This window comes from Pogoniulus pusillus, chromosome 39, assembly GCF_015220805.1.
Source record: "Pogoniulus pusillus isolate bPogPus1 chromosome 39, bPogPus1.pri, whole genome shotgun sequence".
Taxonomy (NCBI): domain Eukaryota; kingdom Metazoa; phylum Chordata; class Aves; order Piciformes; family Lybiidae; genus Pogoniulus; species Pogoniulus pusillus.
The window spans coordinates 4,072,889-4,097,719 of NC_087302.1; the positions used below are offsets into that span (position 1 = coordinate 4,072,889).

A 24,831-nucleotide genomic window follows, 5' to 3' on the forward strand; every position below is an offset into this window, starting at 1 on the left:
ATTCAGCGCTGCCTTTCCTCACTCCTGCAGCTCCTGATGCTGTTCCTACCCCCTAGACACCCAAGCTGCCCCAAACAGCACTCCCCTCACAGCCCCCCTCTCTCTGCTTCCCCCTGCACACACCTCCCCTCACACCCCAGCGAGCAGCAAGGGCTATAATTAGACTTGAGCTCTTAATGAGATGTGCAGAAGCTGTGGGGATGAACTGATGCAAGGCTAAGAAAGTCCTGGGCACTGACAGCTGCTGCTGCTGCTGCTGCCTTCCTCGGGGGATCTCTGCCCTGGGATGTCTTGAGCATGGCCTTGTTATCTCCAGTGAGCACACCCAGGCTTTGTTGGAGAGGTGAAGTGCTCATTCTTCTGCCTTAATGAAGCTTCAGTCATGGTTCTTCCTTTGCCCTCGATGCTGCAGCATCTGCCTGCCCCCTCCTGCAGCTTTTTGGTCTCCTGAGGTAGCCAGGAAAGAATCAGAGCAAAGTCAGAGTGGATTTAGGCTGGGCCAGGACTTGAGGCCCTTCCCAACCCTGTGGGTAGAGGCTGGAGCAGTCACTAGACTGTGACTCTGATTAAGAGATCCACCTGCCTGGAGCCAGGAGTGCAGCAGGAGCTTGGGGTCCACCAGCACCCCTCTGGGGTACAGCTCCTCATGTGCTGCTGCAGGATGCCTCAGTGCCAGCCCTCACTCATCAGTAAGTCCCTCCCTGCCTGCATGTGGCATGTCCTGGCCTCCAGCCACAGCTCTCTCTCCCCTCCCCTTCCCCACTCCTCAATTCCTAGTGTGCACTCAAGCTCTCTCCCACACAGCACAGCCAAAACCTGCTCTCTGCTGTTCTCACCACCCTGACCCTCCTCCTGCTGCCCAGGAGCTCTCCCTTAAGTTTCCCCTGGGGGCTATAAGCAACCCCAAGAAGTCACCTCCACAGTGCCCTTCATCTCCATCTCCTGCAGACCATGGCTGCTGAAGAGCTCTGACAGCCACGACCTCTCCAAGGCATCTCTCTGGCCACTTACTACAACCCCTCATGGCCGTGGGAGCTCTTTGCCCCACAGCCCTGTGCCAGGAGCACTTGGATGAAGCTTGGTGGAGGGGAAACTGGAGGCAAGGGGCAGAGCTGGACGAGGGCAGGAGCTCCAGCAGGCTGGGGTGAGGAGGCTTTGGGGCAGGGTGAGAGGAGACTTTGCAAAGTAATTAGAAGTTCTAAGTTGGACAAGCAGCGAAGGGTTCTGAGCCCTTTCCTGAGGAGATCAAAGCTTGTTGTGGCAGAGACAGCATTTAAATCTAGTCATTAAAAAGGCAGGAGGCTCCTGAAAGCAGCTGCCATGTCTGCAGGCTCCCTGGCTTGCCTTTGATATCCCACGTGGCCTCCTTGTTGCAGTGCCAGGGCTCACCCTGAGCCACATGAAATGTGGAGCAGAATCCAACAGGTCCTCAATGTTTGCACTCCCACAGCTTCACATCTCCCGTGGGCACCCAGCAAGGGCCTTCAAAGCTTGAGGCAGCCTCAGCCCTGTGAGAGCATCTCTGCAGCACTGGGCACCTCTGGGTGATGTGGGCACCTTGCAGTGGCATAGAGTCGTAGGGTCAGTAAGGCTGGTAAAGACCTTTGGGATCATTGAGTCCAACAATCAGCCCAGCATGGGTGGGCATCTCTGGGTGATGTGGGCACAGTGAGGTGGGATGGGATGGACTGGGTATGTCTGGGTGATGTGGGCACAGTGAGGTGGGATGGGATGGACTGGGTATGTCTGGGTGATGTGGGCACAGTGAAGTGGGATGGGATGGACTGGGCATGTCTGGGTGATGTGGGCACAGTGAAGTGGGATGGGATGGACTGGGTATGTCTGGGTGATGTGGGCACAGTGAAGTGGGATGGGATGGACTGGGCATGTCTGGGTGATGTGGGCACAGTGAGGTGGGATGGGATGGACTGGGCATCTCTGGGTGATGATTCTGTCTGCAGTGACAGAATCATAGAATCATTAAGGTTGGTAAAGACCTCAAAGATCATCAATTCCAACCATCAACCCAAAAGAGGTGGACTGGGCATCTTCAGGTGATGTGGGCACCTTGCTTTTCCTGTGCCACAGCAGTCCACATCATCAAGGCACTGCCAAGCACGAATCCAGGCTGGAGAGCAGCCCTGAGGAGAGGGACTTGGGGGTGCTGCTGGAGGAGAAGCTCAACAGGAGCCAGCAGTGTGCACTTGCAGCCCAGAAAGCCAAGCAGAGCCTGGGCTGCAGCAGCAGAAGTGTGGCCAGCAGGGCCAGGGAGGGGATTCTCCCCCTCTGCTCTGCTCTGCTGAGACCCCACCTGGGGTCCTGCATCCAGCTCTGGAGCCCCTGGGACAAGAGGGCTGTGGAGATGCTGGAGAGTGTCCAGAGCAGGGCCAGGAGGATGCTGAGAGGCTGCAGCAGCTCTGCTGTGAGCACAGCCTGAAAGAGTTGGGGCTGTGCAGGCTGGAGCAGAGGAGGCTCCCAGGGGACCTTCTTGTGGCCTGCCAGGATCTGAAGGGGGCTCCAAAAAAGCTGGGGAGGGACTTTTGAGGCTGTGAGGGAGTGGCAGGAGTGGGGGGAATGGAGCAAAGGTGGAGGTGGGGAGAGTGAGGCTGGAGGTGAGGAGGAAGTTGTTGAGCAGGAGAGTGGTGAGAGGCTGGAATGGGTTGCCCAGGGAGGGGGTTGAGGCCCCATGGCTGGAGGTGTTTGAGGCCAGGCTGGCTGAGGCTGTGTGCAGCCTGCTCTAGGGTAGGGTGTCCCTGGGCATGGCAGGGGGGTTGGCACTGCCTGCTCCTTGTGGTCCCTTCCAGCCCTGCCTGATTCTATGGTTCTATGATGCCATTCCCCTTGGCATTCCCCAGCTCTGGCTTTACATCTGATGCTGCTGTAGATGAGGAGAGGTGGGCACTGAGCTGCCTGCTGGGGTTCTGGTTCAGAGAGGCAATGCTGCAGGCTTGCACCTTCCAGAGCATCTTCTGCCCAGCCTTTGGGCTTGCTTAGCTGTGGGAACCATTGCAGGTGGATTCACTGAGCCCAGTCCAGTTGCATTTTAAATGGCCTTTGGGGATAGTTTTTATTTTGGGGGGTAATTTGCTTAGGATTTGAGCAAGTTAAGGAGATCTGATCCAGTTTTGTTGGTCTGTGGTAGCTTCATGCCCATGGTTATTTCAAGGAGAGTTTCCTGAGCATTCCTGCAGAGACAGATGGCCAGAAAGGGACAGGGACCAGAGTCCCACAGTGGTCCTGGGAGCAGGGATGGTCTATGCCTTCCTCCTGTATCTGCCCTATAGCTCCTGGCACTGCTTCAGATGCTCCCAGCCCTGGTGGCATGGGTTGAACCCATCCCTTCGGCGTGGGCTGACACCCTGCAGCCCTTACCTTGCAGGTCTCTTGGTTCCCCAGTGACCATGGCACAAACCCACATCTTTTCCCAGGTCACTTGCCTGCCACCTCTCATCCATCAGCTGAGCAAACCCGAGCCAGGTCCCAGCCCTGCTCAGCACCCCGTGAACGCCAGCCCTCCCTCTCCAGTCTTCAGCAGTGAGGTCATTGCTGGCTGCCTCAGCACGCTGGGAGCTGGGCACTGAGATGTGAAGCTGGCTCTGTGCAGCTCAGGGACAGGGCTTGGCAAGGGGCAGGGTTCAGTGGTCCAGCCTGGCACCTGGAAGATGCTGCAGAGGGCTCTGGCCAGGCTGGGTTGATGGGCTGAGGTCTGTTGTGTGAGGTTCAGCAAGGCTAAGGGCTGGGACCTGCATTTGGGTCACAACAACCCCATGCAGGCTCCAGGCTTGAGTCAGAGGGGCTGGAAATTGTCCAGCAGAAAAGGACCTCTGCATGTGATGATGGAGCAGGAGGCTGGAGCAAAGAGCTGCTGCTCCTTCTGCCTCCTGGATGAGGAGAAGACTACTCTGTGGCCCCAGAGCATTTCTGGACCTCCCTATCCTGCCCTCGCTCTCTTTTCGCCTCGAACCAGGGCACTTCTGCTACCACACCAGCACCTCACTCTCCTATCTCTTCGTCCACAGACCTGGCTCAAGGCCACCTGCAGCTGGGCCACCTGAGCAGGGACCTGCAGGCAGACAGCAGCCCCATGTCCCCCTCGGAGGTGGAGGGCCAGTCCCCGACGGCCGTACGCTACCGCAACAGCAGCCAGCGCCGCTTCTCCATGGAGGCAAGTCCTGCTGGGCTGGGCACAGGGGGCCTGGCACCTCCCTGCCTGGCACCTGCCTGCTGCCTGCAGAGCTGCTGTTGGATTCACAGGGAACCTGCCAGACTCAGATGTGGGCCCTGGTGGTCACGTTGTCTGTGATTAACTATGTCAAAGGGACCTGGAGAGCTCAGAGCAGCCTTCTGGTGGCTGAAGGGGGCTGCAAGAAGGCTGCAGAGGGACTGTTTGCCAAGGCCTGCAGGGACAGGACCAGGGGCAATGGTTTGAAATGAGAGCAGAGCAGATTGAGATTGGATGTGAGGAACAAGTTCTGCACCTGGAGGGTGCTGGAACACTGCAACAGATTGCCCAGGGAGGTGGTTGAGGCTCCATCCCTGGAGATATTCAAGGTGAGGCTGGACAAGGCTGTGAGCAACCTGCTCTAGAGGAGGATGTCCCTGCTGAGTGCAGGGGGTTGGACTGGCTGAGCTTTGGAGGTCACTTCCAACCCAAACCATTCTATGATTCTATGACATCATTTTAGGACCAGACTTGGTAGAATTAGACAATGTTTGGACCCAGTGACCAAATGAGCAGAAGAACAACCCCAGAGGGGTTCTGATCAATGCTCAGCAACATCTAAAGGGTGAGGGGGCAAAAGGATGGGGCCATGCTCTTGTCAGTGGAGCCCAGGGCCAGCACAAGGGGCAATGGGCACAAACTGGAGCCCAGGAGGTTCCATATAAACAGGAGGAGAAAGTCAGTTGGTGTGAGGGTGCTGGGAGCAGGCTGCTGTGGAATCTCCTTCTGTGGAGAGATCCCAACCGCACCTGGCCATTGGCATCCTGGGCAAGCTGCTGTGGGGGCTTTGGCAGGGGAGGGGTTGGGCTGGATGATCTCCAGAGGTCCCTCCCACCCTGCAGCATTCCATGGATTTGAGGAATCCTTCCAGCAGATGCCTTCACCACCTGCTCTTCTGGCCCTCTCCACAGGATGTCAGCAAACGTCTCTCCCTGCCCATGGACATTCGCCTGCCCCCCGAGTTCCTGCAGAAGCTGCAGATGGAGAGCCCAGAGTGCCCCAAGCCCCTCAGCAGGATGTCCAGAAGAGCTTCCCTTGTAAGTCTGACCAGGCAGAGTGAGCAATGCCAGGCCCAGCACCTGCTTCTAGTTTAAATGTCCCAGAGGCTCAAATATAGTTAAGAGAACCAATAACAGTTTCCAGGATGCCTTTGCCTCTTCCCCCTTTTTCTTTTCCAGAGAAAAGGAATTAGATGTAGAGAGGGAAAGAGCCTCCCCTCCCTGTGAGGAGAGGCTGAGGGAGCTGGGGGGGTGCAGCCTGCAGCAGAGGAGGCTCAGGGCAGAGCTCATTGCTGTCTGCAGCTGCCTGCAGGGAGGCTGTAGCCAGGTGGGGTTGGGCTCTGCTGCCAGGCAGCCAGCACCAGAAGAAGGGGACACAGGCTCAAGTTGTACCAGGGGAGGTTGAGGCTGGATGTTGTTAGGAAGTTGTTGTCAGAGAGGGTGATTGGCACTGGAATGGGCTGCCCAGGGAGGTGGTGGAGTGGCTGTGGCTGGAGGTGTTGCAGCCAAGCCTGGCTGGGGCACTTAGTGCCATGGTGTGGTTGGTTGGGCAGGGCTGGGTGCTAGGTTGTGCTGGCTGAGCTTGGAGCTCTCTCCCAACCTGCTTCATTCTCTGACTCTGTGACACCTGGGGACATGGTTAGTGGCCACGATGGGGTTGGGTTGCTGCTCGGACTGGATGCTCTCAGAGGTCATTTCCAACTGAAATAATTCTGTGGTTCTGTGACCTCTGTGCACATCCCCAGGCCTGCACATTCCTTCCCTCACCCTTCCACACACCTGACTTTCCTCTTGGCCTGGCTCCTTCCAGACTGGAGGAGATGGAAAGCCTCCAGTGATTTAGCAAGTGCTGGAGCCTCCTCTAGCTGGAATGCAGATGCTGATCCGTAATGGATTAGCCTTGGCAGTAGCCTTGGCAGTAGCCTGAGCGTTTCAGTTTCTTCACTGCAGGAGCCAAAACCCAGCTGCCCTCTTTATGAACCTGCAAACGTGTCCTGCTGCCCAGGAGTGCTCAGGGCTATGGAGATAACACAGGCAGCTCTCAGCAGGTGGCTGCAGAGCTATTCGCGGGGAGAGGGGAGGAAAGGAGAGCTTGCATTGACTTGCCCCTGCTGTCTGATCGATAGAACAGCCACAGCAATGTGCCATCGGTATTCATGGTCCCCTCCCTGAATAAAGACATGCTCCTGCAAAACCCAGATGGCAGCAGCCACCTCCTGATCCTGCTCTGGACACATCTGGTCCCAGGGTATACAGAGAGGTTGGAGAAGCCAATGTGGACTGAATAAACCCCAAATCTCTGTGGGGTTTGCTGGTCCAAATCCATCCTGCCTGAGTGAGAAAGCAGCTGCCTGGTTGTGGGGCAGCTTGTGAGAGCTTTGCTGGTCTGGTCGGAGGCTGTGGCAAGGGAAGACCCTTCCCAGGGGGCAGATCTGGTGAGCAGAGCAGGCTGCAAGAGCCTCCCCGACCTGGAGCTGCTGAGCTCTGTGTGCAGTGCTGAGGGCTCCTTCAGTGGGGGGGTCCCAGGGAATCCTTTCCCTGCCCAGCCCCTGGTTTTGCTGCTGATTGACATCTGCCCATCCAGCTCCATCTGCTGATGGCAACAGGCATGGCAGGAGCCCTGGCATCAGGAGAAGGGACCTTGGTGCTGGGCTGGAGGCAGAGCTGGCTGCTGTCCTGGGACTGCAACCCTGCTGTGTGGGCCACCACCATCAGTTTGTTAAGCTTGAAGAGCAGAAGTTTGTCCTGACCTCTGTCGTGCTAGGAGGCCCTGGCCCAGAAATCATCCAAACTAACCCAGGAGGTGTCTCTGTCACCACAGAAAATGGCAATGTCAGGGCTCTGCTGGGGGTGGCACCTCAATCTGTGGCTTCACAGGGGTGGTCTTTCTTTCACGGGTTGCAGGAGAGCAGCTCTCAGCGGTACCTCAAGGAGTCTCTGTCCCAAAGAGGGAGGTGTCCCTGTCCCAAAGAGGGAGGTGTCCCTGTCCCAGAGAGGGAGGTGTCCCTGTCCCAGAGAGGGAGGTGTCCCTGTCATGGTGGTTTGGGCAGCACACAGAAGTGCAGTCATGGTAAAGCACTCCAGTAAGGGATGGGCAGCAGCAGCAGGACCTCCTGAAGCTTCTCCATCCAAAACAAGAGGCAAGATCACAGCTCCTCTTCCACTCAGCAGCTGCTGGAGTTGTGGCAGGCTGGTGGGTGGGAGGAGAAGGGAATTGTCATTGAGGATTTGTGCAAGCTGTGCCCACCCTGGGCCCATCCATCCCACTTCAGCACCCAGCTGGATGAGAAGGTTTTATGGCTGATGGAGAGTGCTGGGCTTTGGGTGCTTGGATCAGCTGCTGCCAAAGCTGTCACTGTCTGCCTCCCCAAGGTGAAGCCATCCCTGGATCAGATCCCTCCCAGTGATGTTTTCCATTCTCTCTTGCAGTCAGATATTGGGTTTGGGAAGCTGGAAACCTATGTCAAACTGGACAAACTGGGAGAGGTGAGTAGACTGAGGACTTCCTGTAAGGGTTTACAAGCAACTTGGCAGTGCAGGGGGCAGGCTGTGGCCAAACTTCTTGAGTATCTATCAGTTAGGAGACCACAGGGACCTCAGACTTGGTTCCTGTACCTTTAAATGCCCTTTCCTCCAGCTGGTATGGAGGCCTTCCAGGACCTGGAGGGGGCCTTCAAGAAAGCTGAGGAGGGACTTTTTACAAGGTGATGGGATGTGAGGGGTAGGGTGAGGGGAAATGGCTCTAAGCTGGCCTTAGACTGGAGATTAGGGAGAAACTCTTGACAGTCAGGGTGGGGAGACACTGGCACAGGTTGCCCAGGGAGGTTGTAGCTGCCCCCTCCCTGGGAAGTGTTCAAGGCCAGGCTGGGTGAAGCCTTGAGCACCTTGGGCTGGTGGCAGAGGGGTTGGCACTGAATGATCTGTGAGGGTGACAGAGCCCTGGCATAGGCTGCCCAGGGGGGTTGTGGAATCTCCCTCTCTGGAGATATTCAGACCCCACCTGGCTGTGTTCCTGTGTGATCTGCTCTGGGTGCTGCTGCTCTGGCAGAGGGAGGTTGGACTTGGATCAGCTTTGGAGGTCCCTTCCAGCCCCTGTGACATTGTGACTCTTGATTCTGTGATCTTTAAGGTCTCTTCCAAGCCAACCCATTCAGTGTTTCCGTGACACCAGGGTTGTGCCACCCTGCTGAGTGGTCTGCCTGGCTTGGGTTTGCTCTCTCCCCACCAGGGCACTTATGCCACAGTCTTCAAGGGGCGCAGCAAGCTGACTGAGAACCTGGTGGCCCTGAAGGAGATCCGCCTGGAGCACGAGGAGGGGGCACCTTGCACAGCCATCCGGGAAGGTGAGGGCAGGAGAGGCTTTTCCCCACCACAGCTCCTCAGCAGCGTGGGTGGGTTTGGGATGGATGTGCCCAGCTCCTGCTGCCCCCCAACCTGTCAACCTCTTCTCTTTGCAGTGTCCCTGCTGAAGAACCTGAAACATGCCAACATCGTGACCCTGCACGACATCATCCACACGGAGCGTTCCCTCACCCTGGTCTTTGAGTACCTGGTGGGTCTGGGGGGGCTGTCTGCAGTGTTCCCTCACCCTGGTCTTTGAGTACCTGGTGGGTCTGGGGGGGCTATCTGCAGTGTTCCCTCACCCTGCTCTTTGAGTACCTGGTGGGTCTGGGGGGGCTATCTGCAGTGTTCCCTCACCCTGCTCTTTGAGTACCTGGTGGGGCTATCTGCAGGGTTCCCTCACCCTGCTCTTTCAGTACCTGGTGGGTCTGGGGGGGCTATCTGTGTTCAAATGTCCCTGGCTTTTCCTTTGGGTTGGGCTCTACTCACGTGCAGCAAGTGACAGATGTTCAAGGCCAGGTTGGATGAGGCTTTGAGCGACCTGTTCTAGTGGAGGTGTCCCTGCCTGTGGCTGGGGGTTGGAACTGGCTGAGTTTTGAGGTCCCTTCCAACCTACACTGTTCTATGACTCTCTGACTCTATATGTCTCTATGATTCTATGACTGATTCTATGACTCTATGATTCAATGATTCTATGACTCTGATTTTATGACTATGATTCTATGACTCTATGATTTTATGGTTCTATGACTCTATGATTTTATGGTTCTATGACTCTATGATTTTGTGACTATGATTCTATGACTCCCTGAGTCTATGGCTATGATTCTGTGACTGTCTCGATGATTCTATGATTCTATGACTCTGATCCTATGATTCTATGACTCAAGATCTGCCAGGGGAGGTTCAGGTTGGATATGAGGAAAAAAATCATCCCAGAAAGGGTTCTCAGGCGCTGGCAGAGGCTGCTCAGGGAGGTAGTGGAGTCACCAGCCCTGGAGGTGTTTAAAAGCCACATGGATGTGGTGCTGAGGGAAGTGAGTTAAATATCTGAGGGCTGGGGGTCGGGAGGGGGGGACAGTCTCTGCTCTCTGCTCCCTGGGATAGGACAAGCAGCAATGGATGGAAGCTGCAGCACAGGAGGTTCCAGCTCAACTTAAGGGAGAACTTGCCTGGAAGGGTCCCAGAGCCCTGGCACAGGCTGCCCAGAGAGGTTGTGGAGTGTCCTTGTGTGGAGCCTTTCCAGCTCTGTCTGGATGTGTTGCTGTGTGCCCTGAGCTGGATTGTGTGGTCCTGCTGTGGCAGGGGGCTTGGACTGGATGATCTCTTTGGGTCCCTTCCAACCCCTGCCATCCTGTGAGCCTGTGGTGGTTGCTTAGCAGCAGTGGTGGGACTGTGAGCTCTGGGTGGGTGGTTGGGCTTGCTGATCTCCAAGGCCTCGTCCAAGCTCAGCAGCTCTGTGGCTCTGTGATTTCTGCAGAGGGGGAGATGGGTGCCAAGGGAAGGAGAAGCTGATGAGTGCTTCCCATTGTAGGAGAACGACCTCAAACAGTACCTTGACAACTGTGGGAACCTGATGAGTGTGCACAACGTGAAGGTAAGGTGGTGCTGATGGGGGTCCCCGAGCCAGCCTCTCCTTGGGGAGCTCACCCTGGGTGCAGTCCAGGGTGTTGCAGGGCTGGGTGAGCCTGGATGCCCTTTCTGTCTTCAGTTCAGCTTTCAGACTCTTCTTTGACCTTTTTCAGCCTGCTCTGATGCTCCATCAGCATTTCTCCAACTGCTGCCACCCTAAGTAGAATTCCTCTGCATGCAGACTCTGTTCAGCCTCTTTTCTGCAGTGCTGCTGGTGGGGCTGAACATCTGTCTGCAGTGTGCCTTGAGGGAGTCTTCCCTGGCCATGAGAGTGAAAGCCTTTGAGACAGACTCGTTTATGGCTGCCCACATCCCAGTGCTAAATGCCAGCCCCCTCTCCTCCCTGCAGATCTTCATGTTCCAGCTGCTGCGTGGTCTGGCTTACTGCCACGGCAGGAAGATCCTGCACCGAGACCTCAAGCCCCAGAACCTGCTGATCAACGAGAGAGGAGAGCTCAAGCTGGCTGACTTTGGTAGGTAGATCTCTCTGGGGCAAGGGGCAGCATTGCAAGGAGGTGCAGCTCCTTGCTGCATTGAGGACAGAGTCTGCTCAGCAAGTTTGCTGATGACACCAAGCTGGGAAGCTTGGCTGAGACAGCTGCAGGCTGTGAGGCCATCCAGAGAGACCTGGGCAGACAGAGCTGGGCACAGAGGAACCAAATGAGGTTCAACAAGGCCAAGTGCAGAGTCCTGCACCTGGGGAGGGATAACAAACTGCAGCAGTACAGGCTGGGAGGTGACTGCTGGAGAGCAGCCCCAAGGAGAGGGAGCTGGAAGTGCTGGGGGAGAACATCCATGGGGCAGCAATGTGCCCTGGTGGGCAAGAGGCCAATGGGGTCCTGGGGGGCATTAAGCAGAGTGTGTCCAGCAGATCAAGGGAGGTTCTCCTGCCCCTCTACTCTGCCCTGCTGAGACCTCATCTTGAGTACTGCCTTCAGGTTTGGGCTCCCCAGTTTAAGAGGGAGGCAATCCAAGGGAGGGCTATGAGGATGATGAGGGGAGTGGAGCACTGCCTGAGGAGGAGAGGCTGAGGGACCTGGGGCTGCTTAGTCTGCAGAAGAGAAGACTCAGAGGGGATTTAATCAATGTTTATATCTCTCTGAGAGCTGAGGGTCAGGAATGGGGGGAAAGGCTCTGCTCACTGCTCCCTGGGATAGGACTAGCAGCAATGGATGGAAGCTGCAGCACAGGAGGTTCCAGCTCAACACAAGGGGCAATTTCCATATTGGAAGGGTCCCAGAGCCCTGGCACAGGCTGCCCAGAGAGGTTGTGGAGTCTCCTTGTGTGGAGCCTTTCCAGGCCTGTCTGGAGGTGTTGCTGTGTGCCATGGGCTAGATTGGATGGTGCTGCTGTAGCAGGGGGGTTGGACTGGATGATCTCTTTGATTCCCTTCCAACCCCTGTGATCCTGGGATCCTGTGATGCCCGTCCCCTTCATCCTCAGGACTAGCCAGAGCCAAGTCAGTCCCTACAAAGACATACTCCAACGAGGTGGTCACGCTCTGGTACCGACCCCCTGATGTCCTCCTGGGATCTACTGAGTACTCCACACCCATCGACATGTGGTGAGCCACAGCTCCAAGATGAGCTTCTGGGGTCTCTGAGGTGGTGGTTTGGGCTTTTTCATCTGCCAGGGCAGCTCTGTAGGTGCCCACAGGGTTGGTTCCACCAGAGGGTGGGTGGCTGTCCCTGCGGCCAGGCTGTTCTCTGTGTCCTCTGGGGCTCAGGGTCTTTGCAGCACATTGCCCACAGCAGGGTTGGTGAGTGCAAAAGCTTAAGGAGAGTGTTTCCAGCAGATCCAGGGAGGTTCTCCTCTGCCTCTGCTCTGCCCTGCTGAGACCTTGTCTTGAGTACTGCCTTCAGGTGTGGGCTCCCCAGTTGAAGAGGGACAGGGATCTGCTGGAGAGAGTCCAAGGGAGGGCTATGAGGATGATGAGGGGACTGGAGCACTGCCTGGTGAGGAGAGGCTGAGGGCCCTGGGGCTGCTTAGTCTGGAGAAGAGAAGACTCAGAGGGAATTGAATCAATGTCTATAACTCTCTGAGGGATGGGGTCAGGAGGGGGGCACAGGCTCTGCTCACTGCTCCCTGGCATAGGACAAGCAGCAGTGGATGGAAGCTGCAGCACAGGAGGTTCCAGCTCAACACAAGGGGCAACTTCTTGCCTGGAAGGGTCCCAGAGCCCTGGCACAGGCTGCCCAGAGAGGTTGTGGAGTGTCCTTGTGTGGAGCCTTCCCAGGCCTGTCTGGATGTGTTGCTGTGTGCCCTGAGCTGCATTGTGTGGTCCTGCTGTGGCAGGGTCTGGACTGGATGATCTCTTTGGGTCCCTTCCAACCCCTGGCATCCTGTGAGCCTGTGAAAAGCTCCTGGAGCTCCTTTCCTTCTCGAGGAAGCTCAGCCCTAGCCGGGGGATGGTAGAGTGTCCTCAGGGCTTCTCCCTCCCTAACCCCAGAGCTTCTGCTGCTGCTGCAGGGGTGTTGGCTGCATCCACTACGAGATGGTCACTGGCCGGCCCATGTTCCCTGGCTCCACCGTGAAGGAAGAGCTGCATCTGATCTTCAGGCTGCTGGGTGAGTCTTGTGCTGCTCTCCCAAACCCCCACGCGAGGGCAGTGGCTGACAGCAGGAGAAGGGACAAAAAGCTTGCAGGCAGCTTCTGGCCAAGCCTTGCCAGCAGGGTGGAGAGCGTGGGCAGGGTGGGCAGAAGCTACCTGCAGCCCCATTGCAGAGGTGTGAGGGGGAGGAAGTCCTCACCAGCTGCCCCGTGGGATGTGCAGGTGAGTCTCAGCCTCCTGGGGAAGAACGGAGGTGCATGGAAACATGAGGAATGGGCTGGTGGGAGGACCTGGAGGGGGCCTTCAAGAAAGCTGAGGAGGGACTTTTTACAAGGTGATGGGATGTGAGGGGTAGGGTGAGGGGAAATGGCTCTAAGCTGGCCTTAGACTGGAGATTAGGGAGAAACTCTTGACAGTCAGGGTGGGGAGACACTGGCACAGGTTGCCCAGGGAGGTTGTGGCTGCCCCCTCCCTGGGAAGTGTTCAAGGCCAGGCTGGGTGAAGCCTTGAGCACCTTGGGCTGGTGGCAGAGGGGTTGGCACTGAATGATCTGTGAGGGTGACAGAGCCCTGGCACAGGCTGCCCAGGGGGGTTGTGGAATCTCCCTCTCTGGAGATATTCAGACCCCACCTGGCTGTGTTCCTGTGTGATCTGCTCTGGGTGCTGCTGCTCTGGCAGGAGGAGTTGGACTTGGATCAGCTTTGGAGGTCACTTCCAGCCCTGACACTGTGATTCTGTGAAATTCCTGCCCTTGCTCCTGGCACTCACATGCACGAGGTTCTCCTCTCTTCATCACATGAACATGACAGGTTTGCTTCTCTCTTCCTTCCCAGGAACCCCAACAGAGGACACCTGGCCTGGAATCACATCCAACGAGGAGTTTAAGGCTTACAATTTCACACAGTACCGAGCCCAGCCCTTGATAAATCACGCCCCAAGGTACCTCCTGGGGCAGGGGCACTTGGTGGGCTTGTGCTGCTCAGGAATGGGAGCAACGAAAAGAAGACCAATTTGATTTCTTCCTCGTGGTGCTGGCAGCTTCTGAATGCAGCTCTGCACTGGAAGGTCCCAGCTGCCACTTGTCCCTTGCAGTGGTGGTTGCAGTGTCTCCTGGACATGCTCTATGTGTTGTTTCCTCTTGGAGGAGAGGAGACTGAGGGCAGGGATCTCATTAGTGCTGATCAATAGCTAAAGGGTGAGTGTCAGGAGGATGGAGCTCAGTGGTGGCCAGTGCCAGGACAAGGGGCAGTGGGCACAGATTGGAACCCAGAAGTTTCCATGTAAACATAAGGAAAAGATTCTTCACTTTGAGGGTGCTGAAGCCCTGGAACAGGAACTGAGAGGTTGTGGAGCCTCCAGTTCTGGAGGCATTCCAACCCCCACCTCAACATGTTCCTAGGTGGCTAATTCTAGGTGATCCTGCTCTACCTGGGAGAGGGGGGGTTGGGTTGAACTAGATCATCTACAGAGGTCCCTTCCAGCCATCCTGTGATTCTCTCTCTCAGGCTGGACTCAGAAGGCATCGACTTGCTGATGAACCTTCTTCTGGTGAGTGGTGGAGCAGCCTGGGTGGGTGGCAAAGGGAAGAGGGAAGGAGAGGAGCTGTGGCTGCAGAATAAGCCATGGCATTGTAGATCTCGTCCCAAACCACCTCTCACTCTGGGTGCTTCTCTCACCCTTCACCCTGGGGCTGAGAGGACACAAACCTGCTGAGCCATGAGCTACACAGCGGCCGGGGGCACTGCTACGGATGCTCAGGGTGTGTATAGGCTGGATGTGAGGAGGAAGTTCTTCCCAGAGAGAGTGCTTGGCATTGGAATGGGCTGCCCAGGGAGGTGGTGGAGGCACCGTCCCTGGGGGTCTTCAAGAAGAGGCTGGATGAGGCACTTAGTGCCATGGTGTGGTTGGTTGGGCAGGGCTGGGTGCTAGGTTGGGCTGGCTGAGCTTGGAGCTCTCTTCCAGCCTGGTTGATTCTCTGATTCTAACTGCCTTGCCCTGGGGCTGTGTGCAGTACGAAGCCAAGGGGCGGATCTCGGCGGAGGCAGCCCTGCGACATGCCTACTTCAGGAGCCTGGGGGAGAGGATCCAGCTGCTGCCCGACAGTGAGTGCTGCGCTGCTGCCCGCGCACCGCCAGCGGGGAGCCCCTGGGGGATGGGGATGGGGGGGTGGTGGTGGTGAGGCCAGTGGTGATCGTGGCGATGGTGGTGCTGGTGGTGGCGGGGATGGGGATGTGGATGGTGTTGGGGGTGGTGGTGATCGTGGCAATGGTGGTGCTGGTGGTGGTGGGGATGGCGTTGGGGGTGGTGGTGGTGATGGTAGTGGTGATCATGGCAGTGGTGGTGCTGATGGTGGTGGGGATGGTGATGGTGGTGGTGATCATGGCAATGGTGGTGGTGGGGATGGTGATGGTGGTGGTGGTGATGGGGGTGGCGTTGGGGGGGTGGTGGTGATGGTGGCAATGGTGGTGCATTTGATGGTAGGGATGGTGATGGTGGTGGTGGTGGGAATGGTGGTGATCATGGTGGTGATCATGGCAGTGGTGGTACTGGTAGTGGCGGGGATGGGGATGGTGTTGGGGGTGATGGTGATGGTGATCATGGCAGTGGTGGTGTTGGTGTTGGGGGTGGTGATGGTGGTGGTGATCGTGGCAATGGTGGTGGTGGGGATGGTAGTGGCGATGGTGGTGGTGGTGATGGTGCTGGTTTGCAGCTGAGCTTCTTCAGGTGCCTCTTGTCTTTGCTCATGGGGTGGGAGTTACAGAACCACAGCCACATGCAGGCTGGCACAGCCCCTCAGGCTCACCAAGTCCAACCTAGAGCCCTACTCTACAAGATTCACCTTCAACCACAGCCCCAAGCACCACATCCAAACCACCCTGAAACACATCCAGGCTGAGGGACTCCAGCACCTCCCTGGGCAGCTCATTCCAGTCCTTCTATGAAAATCTTTTCCCTAATGACCAATCTAAACCTCCCCAGCCTCAGCTTGAGGCCATTCCCCCTTCTGGCTCCAATTCCCTGTGAGCAGAGCCCAGCAGCAGCCTCTCCACAAGGTCCCTTCAGTTAGATGTAGACAGCAACGAGCTCTGCCCTCAGCCTCCTCCTTTACAAACGATACAGCCCCAGAGAGTTAGGTCTGTGTAAGTGCAAGGACCAATTTGGGTAGGGCAGTGGAGACAGAGGAGGACAAGGAGTGTGAGAGCAAAGCTCTGGTGAGGTCCCTTCCAGGCTCTAAGGTGCTGTGGTTCTGTGTGGTTCTGTGCAGTGCTGCACTTGGGCACTGCCATCCTGCCTGGCTCGCTCCAGGATTGCAGACCACTGCTGGCTTAGCCAACTCGTCTGACCCCTTTCTTTCTGCCCCCTCTGCCTAGATGTCTCCATCTTCTCCCTGAAGGAGATCCAGCTTCAGAAGGATCCTGGCTACCGAGGCTCAGGCTTCCAGCAGTCAGGTAGGGCTGGGGAAAACCACACTGACCTCACCCAGATGGTACCATGGAGGGTGCTGACACCTACCCAGTGGGCCCTGCCTAGGGACAAACCAAACCTGATCCATGCTGCCTGTTTAGTGTCCTTGCTTGTCACCTAGGCTGGCACCAAAGTCGCATCTGAGTGCCCTGGAGCACAGCCCCCTCTGTGCATGCCGTGGGCTCAGCATGTCCTAACACAGAGCACCACAGGGCTCAGCTTCCCTGCGAGGTGCTGCTCTGACCCAGCTCTTTCTCTCTTGCCTCCTCAGCCCGAGGGAAGAACAGGAGGCAGAGCATATTTTAGGCTTGGATCTCGTGTTCCCCTTGTCACCATGGAGATTAAAGCACTGAGACAGGAGACAGCAACTCGCTCCCACCTGACCCACCGCAGAATCACTGACTCCAGCAGGACGACGCTGAAGGGCTGCAGGCTGTGCCCTGCCTGGCCCCGCAGCCACAGCCCCCAGCAGCTGCTGGCGATGGACCTGTGGCCTTTCACCCCCCCACACCTTCTTGTTCTCTGCTGCCCTCAGCAGATGTGAGCTGCCACGCTCGGGACAGCTGCTCTGGTGAGGAGCTGCCTTGGGCACTGCCCACGGCACAGGACCAGTTGCTGCCCCAGCTGGGCATGGGGAGGTTTGTGAGCAGAGGATGGTGCCTCCAGAGCTGGGCATGGGGAGGTTTGTGAGCAGAGGATGGCACCTCCAGAGCTGGGCATGAGGAGGTTTGTGAGCAGAGGATGGCACCTCCAGAGCTGGGCATGGGGAGGTTTGTGAGCAGAGGATGGCACCTCCAGAGCTGGGCATGAGGAGGTTTGTGAGCAGAGGATGGCACCTCCAGAGCTGGGCATGGGGAGGTTTGTGAGCAGAGGATGGCACCTCCAGAGCTGGGCATGGGGAGGTTTGTGAGCAGAGGATGGCACCTCCTGAGCTGGGCATGGGGAGGTTTGTGAGCAGAGGATGGCACCTCCTGAGCTGGGCATGAGGAGGTTTATGAGCAGAGGATGGCACCTCCAGAGCTGGGCATGAGGAGGTTTATGAGCAGAGGATGGCACCTCCAGAGCTGGGCATGAGGAGGTTTATGAGCAGAGGATGGTGCCTCCAGAGCTGGGCATGGGGAGGTTTATGAGCAGAGGATGGTGCCTCCAGAGCTGGGCATGAGGAGGTTTATGAGCAGAGGATGGTGCCTCCAGAGCTGGGCATGAGGAGGTTTATGAGCAGAGGATGGCACCTCCAGAGCTGGGCATGAGGAGGTTTATGAGCAGAGAGTGGTTCCTCCAGAGCTGGGCATGAGGAGGTTTGTGAGCAGAGGATGGTGCCTCCAGAGCTGGGCATGGGGAGGTTTGTGAGCAGAGAGTGGTTCCTCCAGAGCTGGGCATGAGGAGGTTTGTGAGCAGAGGGTGGCACCTCCTGAGCTGGGCTGTGGAGGGCATCGTTTGTCCCAGGCAGGCATTACTGGAGGTGTAGCTATGCTCAGATAAGCTGCTCTGCACCCTCTGCTTCCTAGGGGGGACCCTTTGCAGCCACATTACGAGTCAGGGGCATCACCCAGCCTGGCACTGGAGAGACTGCACAGAGCCAGGGCAGCCTCCCCTCCATGACACCTTTTCTTCACCTTTTTCTCTCCCCATCCTTGGTACCTGGATCCTGACAAGAATGAAGCAGCTGGCAGGAGGGGGCTTCCCATTGCTTCATCTTCCCCTCCTTGTGTCCCCAGATCCAGCCAGCTGGCTACTCCTCAGGGCAAGCTCAGGCTCAGCCAGCCCAGGGTGCAGGTGCCTGCTGGTGAGGCTGTGCAGGAGTGAGGCCAGATGAGCACCAGCTCCATGCTGCCTCCCACTGCTGTGCCAAGCCCTTCAGCCAGCCTGTCCCAGGCACTGATGGAGCAGTCCATTTCTCACTGCTGAGCCTGGCACACCCCACCCCAGCCCATCACCCTCTCTGCCATTGCCTCAGGGGGCAGGATGCAGTTCCCAGCTGGCATCTCCCTCACCTCATCCTGAGCCGTGCAGCCTCTCGGTACCAGAGCTCTGCCCACCCCCACCTCAGAGCATTTCTACCCAGAGGAAGGGGGAGAGGTGCCAAACCTCCCACAGCTCAGCTGTGGGCACCAGAAATAGACCTGGAGAGAAGCAAATCATCCCTCAAACCTCCTCGCTTGGCCTCTTTCTTTGTAGCCAACACCAGATCAGACCAGCCCTGACCGGGAGCATTGCTGTGGGGCTGGGGGGAGGCTGTGTGTAGATCTGAGCATGGTTTGCTGACCAAGGACTGCTCCTGCTGCATTTTCCCCCTCCTTGTACACTTCAGGAGTGTGCCAAATCCATCCTGAGCAAAGAGGCCCTGCTGCAGCTCTCCCCCACAGCCTGCAAAGCCATCTTCAACTGTGTGTGCTGCAAGAAGTCTCTCTGCTGTATGATATTCACATCCTTGTCTTGACCTGTCCTCCACCCACCAGTCCCTCCAGCCTGTGGATGTGGCCAAAAGACTCAGGACTTGGCAGGCACTGGGCTTAGCACCTGGCACTGGGGTTGGCAGGACACACTGAATGGTCTTAACCCACCCAGCTCCCAGCCTGGAGGCATCACTCAGGGGCTGGTGGCTGCTGGAGGCATCACTCAGGGGCTGGTGGCTGCTGGAGGCATCACTCAGGGGCTGCTGAGTGCTGGAGGCATCGCTCAGGGGCTGCTGAGTGCTGGAGGCATCACTCAGGGGCTGGTGAGTGCTGGAGGCATCACTCAGGGGCTGCTGAGTGCTGGAGGCATCGCTCAGGGGCTGCTGAGTGCTGGAGGCATCGCTCAGGGGCTGCTGAGTGCTGGAGGCATCGCTCAGGGGCTGCTGAGTGCTGGAGGCATCGCTCAGGGGCTGCTGAGTGCTGGAGGCATCACTCAGGGGCTGGTGAGTGCTGGAGGCATCGCTCAGGGGCTGCTGAGTGCTGGAGGCATCACTCAGGGGCTGGTGAGTGCTGGAGGCATCACTCAGGGGCTGGTGAGTGCTGGAGGCATCGCTCAGGGGCTGCTGAGTGCTGGAGGCATCGCTCAGGGGTTGGTGAGTGCTGGAGGCATCGCTCAGGGGCTGCTGAGTGCTGGAGGCATCGCTCAGGGGTTGGTGAGTGCTGGAGGCATCACTCAGGGGCTGCTGAGTGCTGGAGGCATCGCTCAGGGGTTGGTGAGTGCTGGAGGCATCGCTCAGGGGCTGGTGAGTGCTGGAGGCATCACTCAGGGGTTGGTGAGTGCTGGAAGCATCACTCAGGGGCTGCTGAGTGCTGGAGGCATCGCTCAGGGGTTGGTGAGTGCTGGAGGCATCGCTCATGGGCTGCTGAGTGCTGGAGGCTGCTGCTTGCCCATCGAGCAGGCAGCAGAGGCTCTTCTCTCCTGCTCTGCAGGGCAGCACTGCTTCTGCCTGCTGTGGGAAAGGCAAAGCCTGAGGCTACATGTGAGCACCCCAAAGCTTGTGGGGTGACTCCTCCCTGTGCCAGCGCTGCTGGATGCACCCTCCTGAGCTTCCTCCCGCAGCCCGAAGCTGCTCCTTTGGGTTTGTCCCAGACAAGCATCCAGACATCTGCATTGTTTGAGGTTTGCCCAGCCCTGCTCGGTTCCCTTCTCAGGCTGTCCAGCATGCAGCAGGCTGAATTCTTCATTAATTGGTTCCATTTGATAGGGGAGAGCCTGAGCAGCCCCCAGGCACCAGTGACGCACATCTGCCTCGTTTAGGGACCTTGTTCCCTCTCTGCTCTCCTCCGCCCAGCTCCTGCTGCCTGGGGGATGTTCAGCAAGGAGGGGAGGGGGTCCCAAGGGGAGGTGCAGAGTCTGAGCTCTCACAGGCTCTTCTTTCACAGAGGCATGGCCTTGGCATGGCAGGGCTCTGTGGTGCAGGTTGGCACTCCCCGGGGCAGCCAGCTGCCATCAGGAGTGAGGAGCTCAGCAGGCAGGGCAGCTCATGGATACTGGCATGGGAGCTGTGCTCTGTGAGCAGAGATCAGGCCAAGGGGAGCAGGAACCCCTCCAGCTGCTCCTGAGAGGCCAGTGCAGGACAAGCTTGAACTGTCTCTGTGCAGTTTTCTGCCTTGGCATTGCCAACCCCATGGGCTGAGATTGCTTCTTGGGGTAGTCCAGGAGGGGATGGATTGAAGCTTGAGGAGGGAGGGCAGGATGAGACTGGAGATTAGGAAGAAATTCTTGACAGTGAGGGCAGGGAGATACTGGCACAGGTTACCCAGGGAGGTTGTGGATGCCCCCTCCCTGGAGATGCCCCAGGCCAGGCTAGATGAGGCCTGGAGCACCCTGGGCTGGTAGGAGATGTCCCTGCCCATGGCAGGGGGGTTGGAACTGGCTGAGCTTTAACTTCTTTTCCAACCCAAACCATTCTGTGAATCTCTGAAGCTCAGCTAAGCTGTCCCACTCTGGGGACAGAGGTGGATCACAGCAGACCACCAGATTGGTGTCCTCTCTGTTTTCTCTCACCCCTCCCCACCATGAGAGAGGTCTTGCAGCTGAAGGTGAAGGTCACCGGTGGCAGCTGCTGGGGAAAAGACTTGGAAGTGACCCTGCAGACAGGACTGCATTGCCCAGGGCCAGATAGCAGAGACAAAGGGACCTGTTAGCTGCTGTTTGCTCTTTTGCAGCCTTTGCCTTTCCCCCTCCAAGCCCTCCCTTAGCAGACACTTTCATTTCTTAGCCCCCCCTCTCCCCCTCTGCACCACCAACAGCCTCGTTTCTGATAACTCCTTTTTGTGCCACTGGGTGTTGGATTCCCAGTCAGGAGGGTGATAGTGTGGGTAAATATTTGGTGCCCCACCGAGCTAAGGCTTGATTTCTAAGCCCCTTCCACCCCCTCCACCCCCTCCTCACTGCTGCTCTTGCAGGTGTTGGCTGGCAGAGCCCCAAGCCTCTGACCTCCCCCAGCACACTGCCCCCCAGCACCTGTCCTGGCTGCATAGAAAAGGAGCTGCAGGTTGGCTGCAGTTAGGGCTGGCAACCAAAATCTCCATCTCCTGAGTAGTGTTAGAGTCTCCCTGAGGACCACAGGGTCTGCTTGGGTTGGTGAGGATCACAATCCCTTGGATTCCTCAGCTTATAGAAGCCCCAAGCAGGGTGGTGACCTGCTCTTGCCTGCAGGATCCCAGAATTCCAGCATGGTGAGTGTGGAAAGGGAGGTTTGGAGGTTGTAGAGTCATTAAGGTATGCAAGAGACCTCTGAGAGCATCAAGTGCACCTATCAACCCAACACCACCATGGGCACTAAACCATATCCCAAAGAATCCAGTCCAACCTCCTGACTAAAGCAGGGCACCCACAGCAGCTTGCTCAGGATCACCATAGCCAGGAGGGGTTGGAAGCTCTGCAGAGAAGGAGACTCCACAGCCTCTCTGAGCAGCCTGCTGCAGGCCTCCAGCAGCCTCACACCAGAGAAAGTTCTCCTGCTAGAACCTCCTGGGTGCCAGTTTGTGCCCATTTCCCTTTGCCCTGTCCCTGGGCACCACTGACAAGAGCCCAGCCCCAGCCTCTTGCCTCCCCCCCAGCCTTTAGCTGTTGCTCAGCACTGATCAGCTCCCCTCTGGGGCTCCAGACTCCACAGCCCCACAGCCTTTGCTCCTCACAGAGATGCTCCAGGTGCCTCAGCAGCTTCCTTGCCCTCACAAGCAAGGGGAGGAGGTCTGGAGCAGAGCTGCCACTGCTGTTGCCATCGCTCCCAGCCTGCTGCAGCAGCTCCTCCTGGGCAGCTGTCCCCAAGCAGCTCCCTTGCTGGGTTTTCCAAGTAGCTGATGGAAATACTGGGAATGTTTGTGGCTCTCCAGCATCCTTCTCATGCCCGTGGCTTCTCCCATGGAGTAGCTTTCAAGGACGAGGAGCTTTGACAAAAGGAAATTGGTGCTTTGTCTTCCCAGCTCTTTGCCCTGAATCTCTGAGCTTCTGAGCAGCTCCTCCAAGCTCCACCAGCTCTTGCTCCTGAGTCCCTGAGCTTCTGAGCAGCTCCTCCAAGCTCCACCAGCTCTTGCTCCTGAGTCCCTGAGCTTCTGAGCAGCTCCTCCAAGCTCCATCAGCTCTTTGTCCTGAATCTCTGAGCTTCTGAGCAGCTCCTCCAAGCTCCATCAGCTCTTTGCCCTGAATCTCTGAGCTTCTGAGCAGCTCCTCCAAGCTCCATCAGCTCTTTGTCCTGAATCTCTGAGCTTCTGAGCAGCTCCTCCAAGCTCCATCAGCTCTTTGCCCTGAATCTCTGAGCTTCTGAGCAGCTCCTCCAAGCTCCATCAGCTCTTTGTCCTGAATCTCTGAGCTTCTGAGCAGCTCCTCCAAGCTCCATCAGCTCTTTGCCCTGAATCTCTGAGCTTCTGAGCAGCTCCTCCAAGCTCCACCAGCTCTTGCTCCTGAGTCCCTGAGCTTCTGAGCAGCTCCTCCAAGCTCCACCAGCTCATACTTCTGAATCCTTGAGCTTCTGAACAGCTCTTCCAAGCTCCACCAGCTCTTGCTCCTGAAATCCCTCATGTTTAAAGTGGTACAGCTCTGCCTGTCCCACACTGCTGTCATAGAACCATAGAATGGTTTGAGTTGGAAAGGACCTCCAAAGCTCATCCAGGCCAAGCCCTTTGCAGTCAGCAGGGACATCCTCCACTAGATCAGGTTGCTCAGAGCCTTTTCAAGCCTGATCTTGAATATCTCCAGGGATGAGACCTCAACCACCTCCCTGAGCATGCCTCTGTAGATTCAGTCATGCCAGGAGCAGGTTTGGATGTCCTCTCACAATGATACCTGGGCAGAAGCATTTTGACCTCCCTACTTTCTGCTTCCTTCATTGCCTTTGCTCCTTCTCAGCACCAGCCTTGTCCTGCAGCAGGAAGACTAAATCCAAGTGACCAGGCTGCACCTACTGTGAATGTTCTCTGGTGGGCTTCATTCCAGAATGCCAACGACCTGTGGCACAGGTGGTCTGACCAACAGAAGGTGTGAGTCCAAACAAGAAAGTATTTTAAAGGTTTATTCCAAGAAGAGCAATGATTTTTATATATATATGTATATATGGAGAGAGAGAGAGAAAAAAGGGTTGTGGGGTTGTTTGATTGGTTTTTTTTTTTCCCTTCTTTCCTGGATTAAATGGAAAGGAACAAAAAGAAAAGAATAAAAAGATTGCATCCATCTCTCAGGCTCTGCCTGGTTTATACCTCCTGGGGTATTTGGTGCCTGTGCTCGGGTTTATGCCTAAGGTGAAGCTCAGCAGGAGCCAGCAGTGTGCACTTGCAGCCCAGAGAGCCAAGCAGAGCCTGGGCTGCAGCAGCAGCAGTGTGGCCAGCAGGGCCAGGGAGGGGATTCTCCCCCTCTGCTCTGCTCTGCTGAGACCCCACCTGGAGTCCTGCATCCAGCTCTGGAGCCCCTGGGACAAGAGGGCTGTGGAGATGCTGGAGAGTGTCCAGAGCAGGGCCAGGAGGATGCTGAGAGGGCAGAGAGCCTTGAGGAAATGGCCTCAAGTTGTGCCTGGGGAGGTTTAGGTTGGAGATGAGGTAAAGTTTCCCCACTGTAAGAGTGGTCAGGGATTGGCACAGGCTGCCCAGGGAGGTGCTGGAGTCCCCATCCCTGGAGGTGCCCAAGAAACCTGTGGGCATGGCTCTGTGGGCCATGGTGTAAGAGCCATAGTGGTGCTGGGTTGGCATTGGATTTGATGATCTCAGAGGGCAATTCCAGCCTACGTGGTTCTGTGATTCTAGGAGGAGGAGGAGGAGAGCCTTTGGGTTGGGATGCCAGGCAGGGAACTGCTGTCCCAGGCTCACAGGTCCCTTGGGGGAGGGCTCCCAAGCAGTGAGTTGCCCCATGGTGGGTATGTAGGGGAGGCAGGAAGCATTCTGAGCCCTACCATGCCATGCTGTGCCATCCCTGTGCCTTCCCACAGCATTTCTGAGCAGCTCCAGGCCCCTGTTCCTTTTCTCTCCTGCTAGCAGGGCATTTCCCATCCTGCTGGAGTCATCTGCCAGGCACAGACTCGGTGCAGAAGGAGTTTCCCAGCACCTGCCCTTTACAGAAGGTTGGAACAGAGGAGCTCAGGAACTTGTGTGCCGTAGGAAAATGTTTCTGTGCTCCCTCGTGTGGTTCCTAATGCCCTCAGCAAATATTGCCACAAGCCTGGCAGGTAAATAAAGCACTGAGCTGATGTGCCCAGCCCGTGCCCAGCCTGTGGCTGCAAAGCAGCTGAAGGACAGAGCTGGAGGAGGGACAGGAGAGCTCTGTCTGCCCCAGCTCTAGCAGCTAAAAAGTCCCCTGAGATCAGAGCCATTTGGCACAGCAACCCCTGGGCACCTTCCTGCTCTCTGCCCCATTGGTGCTAAAGAGAAGCTGCATCCCCCTGGGCACCTGGCATGAGCCAGACATGGAGTATGGGGGGGACCTGGGGGAGCTTTGGAGCCACACCTGGTGTGTGAAACCACAGATGGCAGGCAGCTGGTTTAGGGAGGGGGGCATTGCCTCTCCAGGCTGCACTGGCAGCCTGTGCCCAGCCTGCCTGAGTCACCCTCAGGCCCTGGCAGTGGGCACAGTGATGAGCTCTTTGCCAAACCCTCTGCTGCTGCCATTCCTCCAGGCCCATGGCAGTGCTAGCTGCTGGCTCTGGCTCCACCTGAGTGCCACCAACCTGTCCC

At 57.2% G+C, this 24,831-nt stretch overlaps 1 protein-coding gene across 6 annotated transcripts in view; it reads left to right on the top strand.

Moving 5' to 3' along the window:
* The window catches only part of CDK18 (cyclin dependent kinase 18), a 52,814-nt gene extending 29,473 nt beyond the window's left edge, over positions 1–23,341 (top strand). For 2 of the 6 annotated variants that reach the window (XM_064173960.1, XM_064173959.1), the window contains exons 3-16: positions 4,020–4,165; positions 5,134–5,259; positions 7,651–7,707; positions 8,450–8,564; positions 8,679–8,773; positions 10,097–10,159; positions 10,544–10,667; positions 11,638–11,758; positions 12,664–12,761; positions 13,579–13,684; positions 14,251–14,293; positions 14,757–14,847; positions 16,117–16,194; positions 16,482–23,341. In XM_064173960.1, coding sequence (XP_064030030.1) covers positions 4,020–4,165; positions 5,134–5,259; positions 7,651–7,707; positions 8,450–8,564; positions 8,679–8,773; positions 10,097–10,159; positions 10,544–10,667; positions 11,638–11,758; positions 12,664–12,761; positions 13,579–13,684; positions 14,251–14,293; positions 14,757–14,847; positions 16,117–16,194; positions 16,482–16,516 — 1,298 coding nt within the window. In that variant the 3' untranslated portion in view covers positions 16,517–23,341. The remainder of the gene's footprint in view (positions 1–4,019; positions 4,166–5,133; positions 5,260–7,650; positions 7,708–8,449; positions 8,565–8,678; positions 8,774–10,096; positions 10,160–10,543; positions 10,668–11,637; positions 11,759–12,663; positions 12,762–13,578; positions 13,685–14,250; positions 14,294–14,756; positions 14,848–16,116; positions 16,195–16,481) is intronic. The other 4 variants (XR_010308846.1, XR_010308847.1, XR_010308848.1 and 1 more) reach the window with 4 other exon arrangements.
* The last annotated feature ends 1,490 nt before the right edge of the window (positions 23,342–24,831 follow it).